General features: G+C 40.6%; 1 protein-coding gene across 6 annotated transcripts; it reads left to right on the top strand.

Moving 5' to 3' along the window:
• Positions 1-1,907: 1,907 nt before the first annotated feature.
• Positions 1,908-18,297, top strand: LOC121308625 (fatty acid-binding protein 1, liver-like). 6 transcript variants are annotated; one of them, XM_041241317.1, is made up of 8 exons: positions 1,909-2,044; positions 2,769-2,892; positions 6,227-6,367; positions 13,400-13,479; positions 14,173-14,434; positions 16,034-16,206; positions 16,781-16,870; positions 18,183-18,297. In XM_041241317.1, the coding sequence occupies exons 5-8, from the start codon at positions 14,368-14,370 to the stop codon at positions 18,231-18,233; spliced, it is 381 nt and encodes a 126-aa protein (XP_041097251.1). In that variant the 5' UTR covers positions 1,909-2,044; positions 2,769-2,892; positions 6,227-6,367; positions 13,400-13,479; positions 14,173-14,367; the 3' UTR covers positions 18,234-18,297. The 6 variants fall into 6 exon arrangements, with proteins under 6 accessions (XP_041097419.1, XP_041097251.1, XP_041097334.1 ...); XM_041241485.1 differs by lacking the exon at positions 13,400-13,479 and having other exon boundaries at positions 1,908-2,044; positions 6,227-6,434; XM_041241158.1 differs by lacking the exon at positions 13,400-13,479 and having other exon boundaries at positions 1,917-2,044.
• The last annotated feature ends 1,237 nt before the right edge of the window (positions 18,298-19,534 follow it).

Here is a 19,534-nt window from a genome sequence, read left to right as displayed (position 1 = left end):
ATTATTTCACTTTTAAACAGGTCTTCTGATTTATGTAAAAAGATTTAAAGGAGTTGACAAATTTAACCCAAGCCCTGGCGCAGCACAGAGACCATGGCCAGAGCACACAGCTGGAAATGAGGTGGAAACATATTGGCCTTCTCTTGTAAAAGAAAAATAAAATTCGACAAAAGATAGACTGTGTCTTTCTTACTACACAATACATGATACCATTGTTAATTTGTACTGTCATTGTTTTTAAATCTTTCTCTTGCCTTCATGAAGTAACTTAAAAAAAATGATGGTGATTAAGTAGATTCAGAAAATGCACAGAGTCCTTTTCTTCAATCAGTTGCCAGGTTTATTGAAATATGCAGGGAGTCTGGTCCCAGGTACAGGACAAACAGAATACTCATCATTACAATGTTTGCATGACATTAAATACCCTTCTGTGTAGATGGTCCACCTCCTCTTTCTCTGACACTTAACCAATAGCAAAGGTACTTTAATTTATTGTGTGTGTGTGTGTGTGTGTGTGTGTGTGTGTGTGTGTGTGTGTCTAGTGTGACAACCTCTGAACTCTCCTGGAGACAAAAGGTCCATAAATCTGCCTTTTGTTATCTCCTTGCGACCCCCTTTGATCCCAGTGGCATTATGTCTTTCGATCTCTCTGAAGTCTTTAGAGCCTGTGCTAATTGTAGTCCATAGCATTGTTATCTTTTTAGCTTGCAGTCAATGTTGGGCAAGAAACTTGTAGACACAAGGTCTCTATCAATTGTTAGCAGTACATGCAATTTGAACCAAACAGTCTGCTATCTGCAATATTAGTCTCTTTTCAGAAAAGAACACCAGTATAGCTCTGCCAGTCCACATGCATAGCAAACTGCTAATCAATTCTCGATCCATGTTTTCCAACACTTCACTTTGCAGGACTTTCTTTGAATATTACATAGGATTGTCTTTGTTGTTCCTTTATAGCAGGGGGAGGGAGGAAGGTAGGTAGGTAATCTGCATGTGTTGGAATGATTGCTTATAAATGCTGGTTTGTGTCTTCATCACACTGCAGACACCACTGTCACCTGCTGGTTTGTGTCTTCACACTGCAGACACCACTGTTACCTGCTGGTTTGTGTCTTCATCACACTGCAGACACCACTGTCACCTGCTGGTTTGTCTCTTCATCACACTGCAGACACCACTGTCACCTGCTGGTTTGTGTCTTCATCACACTGCAGACACCACTGTCACCTGCTGGTACATTTCTTGTGTCTTTCTATCAAGCCTCATGACAGACTAATAGCACTGCTATGTTTGTTTAAATATGCAGTATACCATAGAGGCTTGTAGATAACAGGTATGAGCTGAGCTCTGTGGAACAATACACTTTTTATTTAAGACACAGAATACACAGTATTGAACTGTGCTTCTGAGACTGGTGATGTAAACACACTGGACTGTCAACAAGGTCTCTGGCACTGAAGCCCTATACAAATGCAATGTAGAGCCCCTTTCACACTGGCACTCCTATCCGGGTCCTGACCCAGGTTCTGGCTACCCGGGTCAGTCCTGCATAGTGTGAAACCGCATACCTTGGTCATACCTGGGCTGACCTGCGTCGCAGCGACCCATCTCAGAATATGGGTCGACACTGTAACATTTGGTACTTTTTACAATTTTAGTATTTGTAATATTCTTTTAATTATCATTTAATTGATTACCGTAACTTTTTCATGCTGATAACTGAATTAGTTCAATACATGTAATGGTTGCTAGAAATGGGTGAAAGGGCTGTACAATAGAAGTCTTATTTCCATCTTTGTGTGTGTGGCATCACAATTTGTGTGTGTGTGTCTGTGTGTCTCTTTCTCTTCCTTTCTCTTTCCCTCCCTCTACCTGTCTCTCTCTCTCTCCCTCCCCCACCTCCCCCCTCTCCCCTGATCTGCCTGTCAGAGAGTGCAGGCTGGAGACTGTCTCTATTGTGGACTGGAGTTTTGAGTTACTGTGTTTGCATGCCTTATCTCAGTACAGTGCAGGAGAGTGGCTGACACAAGTCAACTGCCCAGAGGTAATAGCTAAGTATTTAACTTTATTTTTCACTCTGTATTAGGGCTAATTCATAAACTCTAGAAGTAATTAATTTCTCTTTATAATTTTACCAGTATGGAAATAATAAAACCTGATTACTGTTATTTGAAATTGTTTGCTACTCTCAGGGTCTCAATCGATATTAAGATAATATTAGGGGCAGGACCCGGGTAGGAGTGCCAGTATGAAAGGGGCTCTACATTGCATTTCCATAGGGCTTCAGTGCCAGAGACCTTGCTGATAGTCCAGTGTGTTTACGTCACCAGCCTCAGAAGCACAGTTAAGTGCTCTACATCTTAAAGAAAAAAAGGGGAAGGAAAAGCATTTCAAAGGGGAAAATAGTAATTTTCTAATTTCGGTTTGTGTGGGTCGTCCAGACATTTGAGCGTGTCTGAATTTGTAAAGGGATGGAGCACTCAAGACTCAGTCCCTTTGAAAAAAAAAAAAAAAAAAAACACCCTTGCCTCGGTCAGGTTTTAATTGACATTCTCCTTGCATCCATTCTTCCTTACAAGATGGTTTCTGGAAATTTGTTTTATTATTTTATATGTAAACATAAAAAAAAAAAAAAAAAATGTAAAGCATTTTACTCATAAAAAAAAAAAAAAAAATGAACGTGTTTGTCACATCGCCCTGACTGCATGATGTGTTTGATTTGAGTTACCAGAAGCTACACAAGAACGCTTTTGTTCTTTGCCTGTTAGAACGCGTACTCACTTGAAGACTGGACGCAGGGGAGGGCTGTGTGACGCGACCTCCTGCAGTGCAAAGAAAGAACTCTGACTTGAACAAGACGTTCGTGAAAAACAAAAAACACACAACGTTAAAGTAAGCCAACGTCTTATTTTAAATACTGTTCAGTTACTTGCGTTGCGTGTTTACAGCGCAGGTTTTATAGTTTGATTCGTTCCCTGCGCATTACTGTTTCTTGCTCTATTCTGTTGCCGTTGCCTGGAGACCTGCTTAAGCAGCCATGGAGAGTAAGCTGCAGCTTGTAAGTCTGCTTACTGCAGCTTTTCGTAATTAGAGGTAAGTTAAGGAAAACACATTTAGTATGCATTTAACTTAGTTATTAAACTAAAATAAAAAGGCTTTTCTTCTGCAATGTTTGTGCTGTGAGAAGTGACAGCTACTATTACAGCATACAGTGCAATGTCTTAGACGCAGTAGTTGTGTATGTTCTTTTAAAATGACAAAACAACACATGTTTACACAGACAAGTATGAAACAAACAAAAAACAATAACATGTTAAACTACCAGTGCTAATAATACACAGAGAGAACCTCAATACAATCATTTAGTAATATAAAGGTCTTTATACACACGATTATTAATTATTAATCTGTTTTATAATTGCTTTAATGTAGTGTGTGAATTTTAGTAAAACAATATTGCAAGCACGTGTTCAATTGGATCATTTCCATATTGATCGATCCAGCTCAAGAGGGTTCTCAGTGCTGGGAAATGAAGCCTCCTGAACCACTGAATCATTTGGCTTGCAAAGAGATTCGCTGAAGCTAAGCACATGAGCTCTTAGCGCCATCTTTTGGTAGATCTGCACAACTCAGTACATTGAGAGTAGACAGCCCCCTATCTCCAGAGAGAAGCCTTTTAGTAAAGAGGATGATTGCACTAATGCGCAGAGAAGGCAATGTGTTATATAGTGACGTTTCATACACTTTTGGCATACAATATCAAGCAGTTTTATTTAAACAATCGTTTCAGTGTAAAGGAACATTTCAGTGCTTTTTATAAAGACAGCTCGGCCGTTGCTTTTTTCAAAATTGCCTGGAATATTTATTTTACAGATTAACCAATAAAAGATTCGTAAATAATCATATTAGAAATATAAAGGTGTTGTCCAATCGAATTTGATGAGGCTTCAGCACCCTCAGTGTGCAAGGCTCTGGTAAGAGGGATGTGCTGATGCATATCAGATTCTTCAGTTATAGCTCCAGCTATAAAATAGAGAGGTGGAAAATAGTGGGATTGAATTCCTGTCGTTTCCTTTTTTAAAGAAATTGTGTGCTCTGTATCCTTACACACTTATAATAGATCGGAGGAGTATTTACCAATAATGTTCAGAAAGAGCTCTGTCTGTACATGCTTAATGCTTTTCTGTTTGTTGTTAATTTGAAAAGTACGTAAATGTTTATGAAATATAAAACAAAAAGCAGCAGTGTTATTTAAAAAAACACACCTTGATTTAAAAAAAACATGTTGATTTAAAAAAAAAAAAAATAGTGTCCTTGCTATCAGCTGCTGCTATTACCATATTATTATTATTATTATTATTGTTATTATTATTATTATTATTATTACCATAATGCACAAAATAATGTCCAACAAATACATCTCTGACACACACGCACGCACGCACGCACGCACGCACACACGCACGCACCCACAACCTGTGGTGAAAACAGTGCAATTAACTACCTGTGAGTTATGACTGGGGTATGCAAATACCATGTCTTGGAACAGTGGGAGATGCAGGTATTTCAGGAGTGTATAGTCATGTTTTAACACAGGTTGGATGGACAAGTTGCATCTCGAATCAAACAAACATACGGAAAAAACCCAAGAAAACATTGTTCTTCTTTCTCTCAGCTCTTCCATTTAGCCCATGCTTGGATAACCAAGCTTTTGAACGTCTGTATCAGGTTACTGTAAATCACCCTTCCGACTCAAGGAGCTGTTGTTTCATTCCCTTTTGACTGCTTGAAGGGCTGAGCTTTGGCAGCAAGAACAATGACCTGGGCAAAAGCATAGTGAAAACATGATAAAGCATAGGTAAGCATTGTAAAACCAGGAGACGTAAGGTATAGCATATTAAACATGGCAAACTATGGTAAATCCATAGTATAACTATGAAAACTATAACATTACTGTGCAAATTTACAGTGGTAGACTTTTAGAAGGCGCGTACTGACTTTCGGTTCCCTTTTAACTGCCAGACGGTTTGAGTTTTGGCATCACAAATGACCACCTGGGCAAATGCATCCAGCTGATCCCAGGGAAGGGCAGGGTGGCCTTGGCTGAGTGCAGCCCTGAGTCTGAGCTGCAAAAATGGGACTGACAAGCCAACGCACAGTGCTAAGGAACACGAGATGGTCAGGCTCCAGGCCTGCAGGCGGGGAGGGGAACCAGGGCTGGAGCTGCTCGAAGAAGGGTCACCTTACTCTCCAGGGGCAGGAGCTGCACCTGAGCACCAGGCAGGGCTCCTGCAAGGTCTTTCTCTCCAAGGAAAAGGGTAATCCTAGCAAGTGGAGGAAGATGCACAATGGGACTGTGTGCGTGGAGGCAGCCAAGCCCCCAACCTGGAAGCATGAGGGTCTGACAGAAGGGGTGGTCAACACTGCAGCGTCACTCATGGAGAGTGTGTCATAGAATACTCACCTCAGTAATCATGCATTTTAGTAATCATGCATTCATTCATTCACCTGTTCATTTTTTTCCAGAAACACTCAACATGATATATTTCAGCATGCATTTCACTACAGATTGATTCTCGCTCCCAGTAATGTCAGTGAGGCTGAATGGTTGGGTGAGATTGGCTCTCCGTTGTGTTCTGAGGTGCGAGATAGTGGAATGTTTGATCTGAAAATGAACTCAACCCCACAGCTTCCTTGGCAGTTAAATTGCAAGATCTTAGTTCATGAGCTGACCTCAAGAGCTAACCCTGTGTGTTATGGTAGAAGAGCCTTTTCTTTAGCGCTTTGGGTGGGCAGGGAGACATCACTTTTATACCATAATAGACAGGGCCAGCTGTATCCAACATTAATAAATCATATATTTATTTAATAAATAAATATGATGCATCCATTTGTCAACTGGTAGTCTACTGTGAACGAGATGACACTTTTGGCAAAATAAGGTGTACTGGAATGTTCTGAAATCTGGCGTTTTGATTGGCTGAGAGTGGCTTCATGACCTATGTTGTAAATTCATATCATGACATCTCATCTAGATTTTCTTGTTTGTATTTCTTTTCATGGTTTATTTTTTTTTGGTTGCTGGAACCAGTAAACTCTAGGAATTTAACACTACACCGACTCAGCAGCAACTACGCTTGTCTGGACAAAGGAGTGTTTGGATGTAGCATTCAAGCTAAACAGGGTTACCTGGTCTTATCTAAACCTATCATTTTTTTATTTTCAGAAGCTGCATTTGTAACTACAACGAAAGCTGAGACAGCAAAAAACCTCTCCATAAAAGAGCCCGACTCCACTCTCCCCAGTGCCCAGGGTGTGAGCACAGACACAAAGAGGACAGAGAAGCCTTTCATCAGACTGGATGATGGTGGGTCTCAAAAAATAAACTGACCCGCCTTTCCCTCTCGATACAGAGCTTGCTGTTCAGTTGAATGGTACGATGTTTGTCTTTGATCTGTGAGGTTATCAGTGTGTGTCCAGCCCTTCCCTCTCGATACAGAGCTTGCTGTTCAGTTGAATGGTACGATGTTTGTCTTTGATCTGTGAGGTTATCAGTGTGTGTCCAGCCCTTCCCTCTCGATACAGAGCTTGCTGTTCAGTTGAATGGTACGATGTTTGTCTTTGATCTGTGAGGTTATCAGTGTGTGTCCAGCCCTTCCCTCTCGATACAGAGCTTGCTGTTCAGTTGAATGGTACGATGTTTGTCTTTGATCTGTGAGGTTATCAGTGTGTGTCCAGCCCTTCCCTCTCGATACAGAGCTTGCTGTTCAGTTGAATGGTACGATGTTTGTCTTTGATCTGTGAGGTTATCAGTGTGTGTCCAGCCCTTCCCTCTCGATACAGAGCTTGCTGTTCAGTTGAATGGTACGATGTTTGTCTTTGATCTGTGAGGTTATCAGTGTGTGTCCAGCCCTTCCCTCTCGATACAGAGCTTGCTGTTCAGTTGAATGGTACGATGTTTGTCTTTGATCTGTGAGGTTATCAGTGTGTGTCCAGCCCTTCCCTCTCGATACAGAGCTTGCTGTTCAGTTGAATGGTACGATGTTTGTCTTTGATCTGTGAGGTTATCAGTGTGTGTCCAGCCCTTCCCTCTCGATACAGAGCTTGCTGTTCAGTTGAATGGTACGATGTTTGTCTTTGATCTGTGAGGTTATCAGTGTGTGTCCAGCCCTTCCCTCTCGATACAGAGCTTGCTGTTCAGTTGAATGGTACGATGTTTGTCTTTGATCTGTGAGGTTATCAGTGTGTGTCCAGCCCTTCCCTCTCGATACAGAGCTTGCTCTTCAGTTGAATGGTACGATGTTTGTCTTTGATCTGTGAGGTTATCAGTGTGTGTCCAGCCCTTCCCTCTCAATACAGAGCTTGCTCTTCAGTTGAATGGTACGATGTTTGTCTTTGATCTGTGAGGTTATCAGTGTGTGTCCAGCCCTTCCCTCTCGATACAGAGCTTGCTCTTCAGTTGAATGGTACGATGTTTGTCTTTGATCTGTGAGGTTATCAGTGTGTGTCCAGCCCTTCCCTCTCGATACAGAGCTTGCTCTTCAGTTGAATGGTACGATGTTTGTCTTTGATCTGTGAGGTTATCAGTGTGTGTCCAGCCCTTCCCTCTCGATACAGAGCTTGCTGTTCAGTTGAATGGTACGATGTTTGTCTTTGATCTGTGAGGTTATCAGTGTGTGTCCAGCCCTTCCCTCTCGATACAGAGCTTGCTGTTCAGTTGAATGGTATGATGTTTGTCTTTGATCTGTGAGGTTATCAGTGTGTGTCCAGCCCTTCCCTCTCGATACAGAGCTTGCTGTTCAGTTGAATGGTACGATGTTTGTCTTTGATCTGTGAGGTTATCAGTGTGTGTCCAGCCCTTCCCTCTCAATACAGAGCTTGCTGTTCAGTTGAATGGTACGATGTTTGTCTTTGATCTGTGAGGTTATCAGTGTGTGTCCAGCCCTTCCCTCTCGATACAGAGCTTGCTCTTCAGTTGAATGGTACGATGTTTGTCTTTGATCTGTGAGGTTATCAGTGTGTGTCCAGCCCTTCCCTCTCAATACAGAGCTTGCTCTTCAGTTGAATGGTACGATGTTTGTCTTTGATCCGCGAGGTTATCCGTGTGTGTCCAGCCCTTCCCTTCTCAATTGGATTGAGGTCTGGGCTTTGACTAGATCATTCCAAGACATTTAAATGTTTCCCCTTAAACCACTCGAGTGTTGCTTTAGCAGTATGCTTAGGGTCATTGTCCTGCTGGAAGGCGAACCTCCGTCCCAGTCTCAAATCTCTGGAAGACTGAAACAGGTTTCCCTCAAGAATTTCCCTGTATTTAGCGCCATCCATCATTCCTTCAATTCTGACCAGTTTCCTAGTCCCTGCCGATGAAAAACATCCCACCACCATGCTTCACTGTGGGGGTGGTGTTCTCGGGGTGATGAGAGGTGTTGGGTTTGCGCCAGACATAACGTTTTCCTTGATGGCCAAAAAGCTCAATTTTAGTCTCATCTGACCAGAGTACCTTCTTCCATATGTTTGGGGAGTCTCCCACATGCCTTTTGGCAACACCAAACGTGTTTGCTTATTTTTTTCTTTAAGCAATGGCTTTTTTCTGGCCACTCTTCCGTAAAGCCCAGCTCTGTGGAGTGTACGGCTTAAAGTGGTCCTATGGACAGATACTCCAATCTCCGCTGTGGAGCTTTGCAGCTCCTTCAGGGTTATCTTTGGTCTCTTTGTTGCCTCTCTGATTAATGCCCTCTTGCCTGGTCCGTGAGTTTTGGTGGGCGGCCCTCTCTTGCTAGGTTTGTTTTGGTGCCATATTCTTTCAATTTTTTAATAATGGCTTTAATGGTGCTCCGTGGGATGTTCAAAGTTTAGAATATTTTTTTATAACCCAACCCCGATCTGTACTTCTCCACAACTTTGTCCCTGACCTGTTTGGAGAGCTCCTAGGTCTTCATGGTGTTGCTTGCTTGGTGGTGCCCCTTGCTTAGTGGTGTTGCAGACTCTGGGGCCTTTCAGAACAGGTGTATATGTACTGAGATCATGTGACACTTAGATTACACACAGGTGGACTGTATTTAACTAATTATGTGACTTCTGAAGGTAATTGGTTGCATCAGATTTTATTTAGAGGCTTAATAGCAAAGGGGGTGAATACATATGCACGCACCACTTTTCCGTTATTTATTTTTTTGAATTTTTTGAAACAAGTAAATTTTTTCATTTCACTTCACCAATTTGGACTGTTTTGTGTATGTCCATTACATGAAATCCAAATAAAAATCCATTTTAATTCCAGGTTGTAAGGCAACAAAATAGGAAAAATGCCAAGGGGGGTCAATACTTTCGCAAGCCACTGTATGATCACTAGTCAGTGTCGCAACCTTTTTTATTATTTCATAGCGGTCATAACATGTTGTTTCTAATAGCTCCGACTAACTTCAGTTTTTACTACTTACCATGACTCGAGCAAATCACAAAGTTCACTGAGCTCTTTAAACCTGTAGCAGGTTAGCAGCCTAATTCAGAATGGGCGTTGCCATGACATGTGCACTCCTAGCTAAACAGTGTCAAAGTTACTAACACGGGGGGGCGGCATGTTCTGTCCTTTGATGCTCAGTAGTACCCCCCCCCCCCCCCCCCCCCAATATTGTTATTATTTGTGATTTCTTTCTCTCCAAATTATTGCATTAAACGAACAACATACAAACTATTTACAGTTTAGGAGACCAAATGTACTTTTCTATGATTACCATAAATTCCTGTAGTATTTAAAAATAGATACAGCAATAATCTGTGGTAGTAGAACATGCAATATATTTTTATGTCTCCTACTGTTTAAAAGGTTAAATAACCCAAACCATGAATTTGAATGGTGAATATTATATAACTTGTAATTTCAACATCGACCACAAGTAAAAAACAAATATATACAGTCACAGACAAAAGTATCCGGGCAGTTAAAAAAAAACAAAAAACAAACACAAAGAAAGTGATTTCTGTAATTTTAAATTGTTCTATTGAAAGATACACATTGAAGTACAGATTCAGCTTTATAATAAAACAACAAATTATTACATAACATGCGTAACATGAACAATAACACGCAAAAACTCATTTCATACTTTGACAAAAGTCTTTGGGCTTCCTTGCATTAGTATTTTGTGTGCCCACCTTTTTGCAACAGCAGCCTTCAAGTCAATCCACAACATTTTGATGGGATTCAAGTCTAGGGATTAAGGTGGCAAATCCATAATCTTCCTTTTTTTCAGAAATGCTTTTGTTGAATACAAACTTCTGTCCAATAAGCCTTCTAGCACTGGATAACAAATGAGAATGAAAAATGTTTTGATATTTTACAGAATTCATTGATCCTTCTACAATACAAAGGTGGCCAGTGCCTGAGGAAGAAAAACAAGACCATACCATCACACCACCTCCACTATGTTTAACACTGGGCATGGTTAACTTTTCTTTAAATTCTTCTTCTCTTTTCCTCCAAACATATTGTTGGTTTCTTGATGAAAAAGGTTATATTTTGGATTTATCTGACCATAAAATTTGGTTGAAGAAATCATCAGGCGCCTTCAAGTATTCAATGGAAAACTCCAATCGCTCTGTTTTGTGTTTGCATGTTGGTTTTCGCCCATGGACATTCATCTTTGCTCGTGAATTTCTTGATCATCTTCTCTCAATTCTTGTTTCAAATCTTTCGCAGTAATCCAAGGATTTTGAAGGGCTGTAATCTTTCTTGGTCTTCCACACCTGGAGCTAGTTGCAGTAGTTCCTGTTCTCCTGTGTTTGTCAATAATAACCCACACAGAGCTTCAGTAAACCGAGTCTTTCTACTATTTTTCTGGTAGTTTCTCTTTTTGTGTTCAGTTGTGTCGCTGCCACTTTGAGATCGCTGCTGTACTCTTTAGTTTTAACCATTTTTGTTGCTTTTTTGAATCACAAATGTCCAATTTATTTTTCAGCACTTGATTATATGTATTTATTTATTTATTCTGTAATTATCATCAGGTGTGTTTTTCAATTATGATAATTGCCAATAATTAGCGACCAATGGGTTTCATACAAAATATGTTGATTGCCCAAAGACTTTTGTCAAAGTATGAAATTAGTTTTTGCATTTTATTCTTCATTCTATGCATATTATGTAATAATTTGTTATTTTATTATAAAGCTGAATCTGTACTTTAATGTATATCTTTCAATAGAACAATTAGAAATGATAGAAATCACTTTGTTTGTGGTTTTCTTTTTTTTAACTGCCTGGATACTTTTGTCTGTGATTGTGTGTGTGTGTGTGTGTGTGTGTGTGTGTGTGTGTGTGTGTGTGTGTATATATATATATATATATATATATATATATATATATATATATATATATATATATATATATATATATATATATATATATATATATATATATATTTTAAACTAATAAAATTGAACAATCCAGATAATTGTTTTGAGAGGGTGCTGTGACACACGCTTGCTATGACCACAAGGGTGCACAACACACATTGGATCAGCAACTGCAATTGTGTTTATAGTTTTACTAGGACAGTATTTTTGGATACTTTTATATTGGCTTCATTGTATTTTATAGGAAAATCTATCTGATTGGATGCCAGTTTGCTGATGCTTCTTTCTGCATTGATTTAGGCTGTAGCGGAAGCGCATTGTTGTGGCTGCTACTGTAACGTGTGTGCAACACAAGCTAATGAGCGTCGGAGCAGAGAGATATTGAAGACATCGAGAAAGGCTTGCAGTGTAAAGTGTGTCAAAGGGTTTAACCAGGTTTCTTCTAGTACTGCTACATATTGTACTACTGAGGGTTTTTCTACAGGGTATCTATGGATAAACATTGAAAAATGATGACAGTACCCATAGTTTTTCAAGTTTAACACATTTTAAACAAAATAAAAAGCTATGTACTTTTATTTGAAAATAGATTATTTCTAAGGGAGATCATCTTTAATTTGCAATGGCTGATTGCGTCATTTGAGATGAAGCTCAGTATAAGTTCAAGTCACCTGACTGCCTTCCAGCATGGAGCCAATTAGGCAACAGACCTTAAGGTGCAGATACATCCGTTTAACGGAGCTTCCTGATTGGTGGATGCTAATTCTAAGGTTTGTTATGCAATAAGATCTTTCACAGACCCCAATTAGCACAAATCTTGGACTACCTCACCTAAAATAACATCAAGCAGTCCAAGATTAGTGCTGATCAGGGTGTGTGAAGCCAGCCCTTGTGTTTAAATTGAACAGGCATTGCTTCACACAGTCTGGTGGAGAGCGTGTCTGTTTGTTTCCAGACTGTGGTGTTGATATCCATGATCCCACCAGGTCGCATGTGATTACCATGACCTTTGTTTTAGTTCTTATCAAAGCACATCTTATCTGAAGCTAAATATTTTATCAGGTCTCTTTAATCAGATTGTCAGCAGGACCTTTGACTGATAATCACCCTGCAGTGACACTACAGAGCAAAGTCGACATGGTTTATGATCTAATTTCATCTGTCCCTACCAGCTGAAACAGAATAGTGTCTACTGCGCGCTTTTAGCTCTGTGTTGCATCAGCTTTAGTACACAGTGCAACGCTAATATGCTTCCCCAGCGCACTTCATGAAATAGATGTAACGGGCAGTGTTATATACTGTATATATATTAGAAACATTTTGATGATCTTACCCCTTTAAAGGCATGCTAACCGACTATTTCAAACAGATAAACCGCTGCATCCACGTACCTGTGAGGTCGGTCCCAGTTTACTTTTGCAGCATAGTTGCCATTATTTGAAGCTGTGGAACATACTGAGTAGATTTGATTTTGGAAAATAAAAAGTGTACACTTCGCACGGTGGTTCATTCTTTGCAGGCTCGTGTCTGTTGCCCCAGGCTGGTGTGCTCCCCATGCTAATTTTTGAGTTAACAAACCCTTGGAGAGTTTTGCCTTGTATGCATGTTGTCATTGGGAAGCAAGTGGATCATCAGTTTCTGTGTTTACCCAGGTAGTAAACCATTGACAAGGAGATCTCATTAAGAAGGCTGACCTGGCCAAGCTGCAGCTGTACAGTATGTACAGGACAGCTGATTGCAGACTATTAGGTATCATATTTATCTGAAATATAACCATCAAGGGGTTCATTCTCATAGACAGGCCGGAATTGGAGAGAAAGAAAGTAGGGCTGTGCTGTTACTTGTTACTTGTACTCAGAATTGCTTTGTATTCAATAAATCCATTCATTAACACCTTGATTTCAAAACAAGAAAAGCTGTCCTTTCCTCACATTTACAATTGAGTACCAATCAATAACAATTAACTTTTCCAATTAGAAGATTACTTTCCTCTCATCTGGGGCACTGATATTTTTACTTCCAATAAATATATATTTTTAAATAACAGGTCCCGTGCACAGAGCCAAGGCCTGAATGCTGAACCATACCGAATCAGTCTGCCACCCTTCCAATACCAGAGTCTCCAAGGTGAGCTCCAGGGATTAATACGTGGGTGTGCAGAAGTTCTGAGCGCCACCTGTAAACTGAAAAAAAGTTAAAAATAGCAAGACAGTTATGTTTGAAGAGCCCGCGCTGTTGGTCTGGGATAGCAATATGAACTCCACACTGTGATATTCCACTGAGCATCCCCACGCCTGGCCTGTAGGGACCACCCTTTCTCTTGGCTTCTTTCCTGTCAATAACCAATCAGCTGCTCCCCCTAATGACTGAGATGCTTCCAGCCAGTAACATGCTTTGGCCCAGAAGACACTGCTGACTTGAAATGACCCAGGAAATTAAGCGGCTGCAGACTTGCTGAAAGACAAGCCAAGCAAATCTGAGAACTTGTTTTTTTTTTTTTTTTTTTTTATTAATTAGTGTAGTACTGAATGTCTGTTTAAAATGAAAATACATTTACTATTTAATATATGTTTTCAAAAGCTGCACATTTGAGATCTATGTAGCTAACGGAGGTGCACAATTGGAAAGATTTATGTTATTTTTATTTGTAAAACAATAGAGACTTTTACAATATATGGAGTGTCAGCATGTGAATTAACTAAAATAATGAAATATCAAATGGTGAAATAACAAAAATGCAGATTGCTGTCTATCTATGTGGAAAGTTTGCAATGGTTTTTGGCCAGTTCCCTCGAGTTATTGCATGCTGTATTATTCCAGGGTCTGGACTGATAAGAGGCATTACTCAATGAGCTCCAGCTCTCGCGACCCCCCCCTCAGACTGGATGCCTCCCCCAGGTCTGTTAATGATCACACAGCCGGCAGGAAAGCAGCTATAAATCATCCACTCAGACCCTCCTCGGCACCATCTCCTTTCTCTCCCACCTGACTGTCCTGCACCTGAAGCTCTGCACAATGGCTTTCAACGGGAAGTTTGAGCTGGAGACCCATGAAAACTTCGAGCCCTTCATGAAGGCTATTGGTGAGTCTCCCTGGAGCGCATTACCTTACTGCAGGGCTGGGCAGAGCGTCTCATACTAAAAGAACAGCAAAGTCTAATAAAACACAGTGAAAGCATGCTAAGGCATAGGTAAGCATTGTAATGCAGAGCGGGAGCTATGGTAAAGCATATTTAAAACAAATATGGCAAACCATAGTAAACTATAGATAATGCACAGTATAACCATGGGAAAATCATGTGCACAATTATAGAAATTAACTTTTCTAATCAACTCTGGAGCCATGCATGCCTCACTGAGCTCAACTCTTTACAGATTGCAAGAGCAAGTCCTTGGTACTCTAGCGGCAGGTACAGTTCAAATGCAAAATGCTGTGTTTATAAAATGACGGGCACAAGCACTGAAGCTGTGTCCTAGTGCAGTCTGCTTAATCTCTTTTTTATACTGCTTGCTTCTACAGTACGTAGTCAAACTTACTGTAAGTTACATTACCGCTACAGTGTTTGTATGGCTCTATTAGAAGTCACTGGTCCCAGGTCTGGCTCTTTTAGCTGAAGATTGGACAGCCCTGCCTTGTTACATTAGGAACAGCTTCTTACCTTTGAAAACCTTGTTGTTCTGCTAGCTGGGTTTTAATGTTAAAACTGCCTGTGTTGGTATAATCCTTATAGAAGTTTACCACAGTATTTTTGCATGGTAGTTTTGCAGTTTTCACATGCTTTCCCCAGGGTTATACTATGCATTTACCATAGTTTACCCTGGTTTGCCATGTTTATTAATTAAACTATTTTTTTTCTGTGGGACACTTTTATAAGGGAACAAGTGATTAACAGATTGAGTTGTCTTACTCCAGCCCTATTTTCATACTGTAAAAGACTCAATAAGGGCAAGCTTGAACATTCAGGGCCTTCTGAGAAGCTACATTTAATGAATCCACATATTGATCAGTGCTGATCTTGGACTACCTAATCTTACCTTAGATAGATTTAATCAGAGTCTGTGAAACAAGATGCTGACGTTTCAGAAAAAGGAAAATGCTGTATAAACTTAACCTTTTTTTTTGCACCACAAGTTTTCATTTTCAGAAAATGTACCTGTTTAATATCCTGTTATCCATTTGCTATCTCACAGTTGCCATGACGGCTGACAGAAGTTACAACTGCACCGTGGTCATTTCTAAAACCACATCCTCACTTCAGAAGGCAGAGAAAAGACATTAGACAGCAAAGCTTATAAATAATGGCACACAGTAAGCAGAAACAGCAACAGAAAATTATACAGCAACTAAAATATAAAGTATACAGTGTACCAACGCAATCAGGTCTGGGCTGCAAATGCAGCTAGTGTTTCCTAAACAAGCATGTCCAGATTACACAAGCAGGACACACCAGTAACTAAGTGCATGACAGCAGAGAGGAGAAAGAGACAGAGCTTGGACCAGGATACTAAATCCATCTTTAGAAATAAGTGTACTAAAGCTTGTTCCGATTTCATTCCTTCTCATCATCCGGTTGTTAATGGATTTCCTGTTGGCTTGAATAACAGGAAAGGCAAATTAGAGTTCATGACATGCTAAAGACAGCTCTCATCTCACCTGTGCTCTTCACCCCCCTATCTCCCAGGCCTCACTGACGAGTTGATCCAGAAAGGTAAGGACATCAAGAGCGTCTCCGAGATCGTCCAGGATGGAAACTCCTTCAAGGTCACCGTGACGACGGGCAACAAGGTGCTGGTCAACGAATTCACCATTGGACAGGAGGCCGAGCTGGAGACCATCACAGGGGAGAAGGTCAAGGTGAGTGACCACACCACGGGGCGAAAGCTGGACTTGGACCAGCAACACTGCACTCTGCAAGAGTTTATAAAATCATCTCACCGATAGAGGTGCGCAACAGCGGTGCATCACACAACACGGCCCGTTACAACCGACTACCCGCCACGGCACTCGTGCTTCTCAGCTAGCTGCTGCTGCTGGACCATTCCATTAGAGACGTCATAAAATAGACTCAGGGTCTCCTGACGATCAAACTTCTGTGTGTTACAATCAATGTAATAAAGGTTAAGTTTTCAGGGACCTCTGTAAAAAAAAAAAGGTTGTCTTTGAATTCTGACCGCGTTGGTCCTGTTTTGACTGAATACAACTAACACGACACAATGCAGCCGAGGGAGTTATTTTTCTCTCACTATTGTTTCTCTACCTTAAAAACTATTTTGTATTCATCTCGGAAATGTCATCCTTGCACTTTCTTCAAAACAGTTAGAGTAAAGTACATAAAAAAATCATTTGTGCTGCTTTTTTGCTATTTAAAATGCACTTGAGAAACACAGTGTAACACAGATTGCCACTGGCGGTACCCTTCCTCTTCCAGACGGTGGTGACGATGGAGGGTAACAAGCTGAAAGTGTCGCTGAAGGGAATCGAGTCTGTGACCGAAATCTCTGGAGACAAGATCATCAATGTAAGTGCTGCACCACACCAGGGATTCAGAATTGATTAAACACGGGGAAGTGGGGCCTCCTGCGGCACACACCATCACAGACCCGCTGCCAACCGGGCACACAAACACCAAGGACACCTGAACTGCTGAACTAAAATACCAAGAAAATGTATCAGTTGCTTTGGGGAATGAATAATAATACAAGATACTGTTTGGCTCAGAAATGCTGCTCTGGTTTCTAGTAGATGCTCCTACCCCAAACCAAGCCTGTGTTTCTACTGTTGTATGTTGTGCAGGTGTAACAGTGTCGTCCTGTGCAGCGTCAAAGAGAATGTGACAGAGTCGTTTAAGTCAAGTGCAAATGCATGTAATGATTATGGTTAAGGTTAACAGGCTAAACAAAATTAGACAAAAAAAAACCTTCTTGAGAAAGTTGTGCATATGAGTGCAGTACTGAAGAGTAATGGATTAAGATGAAAAGTCTTGCTAAATGGAAAAATTAGATTCAGGCCAAGAAATAATGAGTAACCATAAATGGAAGGTTTAGTGAAGGGAACCCTGATGTATATTACAGAGCAGGATAGATATTACTGGTACCAAAAAACAACAGCATTCACACATTCACACATAATATGACAACTGAAAACAATTAGGAATTTAAGAAAAACTATCAGACACAGCTTAGCGAATACCCGGGGTGTGAGCAGGGTAGCCTATTGAAGCAAGAGGGAGTGAGAAGATGCCATTCAGCCCATGGGGTTTGCTCTCCTGCTCTCCTGCTGGCACACTGTTGAACCTGGGCAGCATCTTGCATTTTGTTTCCACTTCGGGACTTAGAAGTGTTCTGGTTTCAATACAAAGTTAAAGGGAATTTGCCTAACAACACCAGTGTGCATGCAAATGAATCATTCTCACAGATCTATTAATACCTGGTGTGTAGGTTTTCTGTGTTTTAAGGTTATAATATCAGTAAGTGTCCTCTGCCATTGTGAAGCTGTATACATGTTTTCAGCTCAACAAGGTTTTCAGTAGGTTTACATCCTGCACATTTTCAAAGGAACAAACATCAAAACATCCAAACCAAAAATCGTATAGGAACAGTCTGTGCACTGCCTATCAGCCTGCTCACATAATAATTAGAGCTACTGTGTGGAATTTAACATAAGGGCTTCAAATGACCTGATCTGCAAGCATGCAGACACCTGGAGACGTGACTGCAAGAGACTTTAATCCAAGGGAAGTCAGTCCCGATGGCTGCTGTGTTTTTCTCTTCATGGAACGCACTATTGTGATACAATTCAAGCCATTTCTTTTGCCTTTTTTTCTTTTTCAGACCATGACCGTTGGAGGAATTGTTTACAAGAGAATCAGCAAGCGAGTTTAGAATGACAGTATTCTTTTTACGCCTGTAATATTTTGAATTTGTTAATAAAACGATTGTTATCTTGTGGTTTAGTGTCTGGTGGTTTGTTGAATCTGGATTCGGTACCCCATTCTTGTGATTCTTGTGGAGTTGAAGCATGTAGAAGCACCAGCACGTTCTAACCATCACGCACTAACGTTCCCTGGGAAACCATACAGACACCACAGGAGCCTCTTCATTCAAACACAAATATACAACACAGCATCAGAAAGAGGCATGAAATGACACGACTACAGCAATGTACTTAATGTCAAGCATCTTTATTCCTATCTGTGTTTTTAAATGCAGGGATTAATCACAGAACCCACCCATTCTCATACTGCAGAGCCCCATATCTCAAAAGCCCTAATCAATAACAGACTTTCCAAATATACATAAACAAATAACCAAGGAAGTTTGAGGAAATTACTTCTGGTGCCTAAAGGTGCAATTGATTTATGTGTTTAAGCATAACAGGCAATGGCATGGCATCTTGTTTAGTGATTTGAAATGCGCTGCAATATATTAATCCTCAGGTTACCAGCATTAAAAGCATTACAAGCTTTTTCACCTGCAGGTGGGGTTTACACAGTGACTTCTTGTTGTGCGAGCCTCCTTGGAGTGGAACTTGAAGGTGAAGTTTTGCAGGTTAATATACAGTGTGTAGAGAGACACTACACTTCAGAAACACTCTTCTGTTTGGCTCTCAGTCAGGCCTGTGATCTCGAGTGTAAACAGCAATACTGTGCTTATTGACTGGGCAGCACAACTTTGCACAGGAGGCAGCCGACTGGCTCAGCATTAAAAAGAGCAGAATTCCTATAGCAGGGAACAGCCGGCATTAAACCAGCAACTACTGGGACTGTACTGTGCACAGGCTTGGCCTGCGTGCCTTTTTACTCATCCCCATGACAACGGACTCTTACTGCTGTCACTTTGCATTTAAATGGGCTTCACTGCTCCCTGCAGACTTGACATCATTTTGCACATTTATTAAACTTTCATCTTTTTCATATTTTCAGTTCATTCAATTGCACTTCTCTCAGTTTCCATTACAAGCATTCCTTTTTCTATGGGAAATGTTTGCATCACACCATACACAGTCCGTGCTTGTGACTACGCAATTACACAAAGGGCTATATGGATGAATATGAAATCAATATGAAATGCAGCAATGATCTCTAACAAAAACGTAACAAAAAACAAAGTGTTTCTTATTTTTATTTTTAGATTGATATCTTGACTGTGCTTCTAATCCCTATTTTTCCAGAGCTGTCTCTAAA

Source organism: Polyodon spathula, chromosome 1, assembly GCF_017654505.1.
Source record: "Polyodon spathula isolate WHYD16114869_AA chromosome 1, ASM1765450v1, whole genome shotgun sequence".
NCBI lineage: Eukaryota > Metazoa > Chordata > Actinopteri > Acipenseriformes > Polyodontidae > Polyodon > Polyodon spathula.
The sequence above is the reverse complement of the archived record's forward strand: the minus strand, read 5'-3'. Positions and strand labels throughout refer to the sequence as shown.

Bases quoted from the DNA above. Each gene is read 5' to 3' on its own strand.
- LOC121308625 (XM_041241485.1), top strand. From the start codon at position 14,368: ATGGCTTTCAACGGGAAGTTTGAGCTGGAGACCCATGAAAACTTCGAG. The intron at 14,435-16,033 runs GTGAGTCTCCCT...CCTATCTCCCAG, and splicing joins GCCCTTCATGAAGGCTATTG to GCCTCACTGACGAGTTGATC. The intron at 16,871-18,182 runs GTAAGTGCTGCA...TTTCTTTTTCAG, and splicing joins CTGGAGACAAGATCATCAAT to ACCATGACCGTTGGAGGAAT.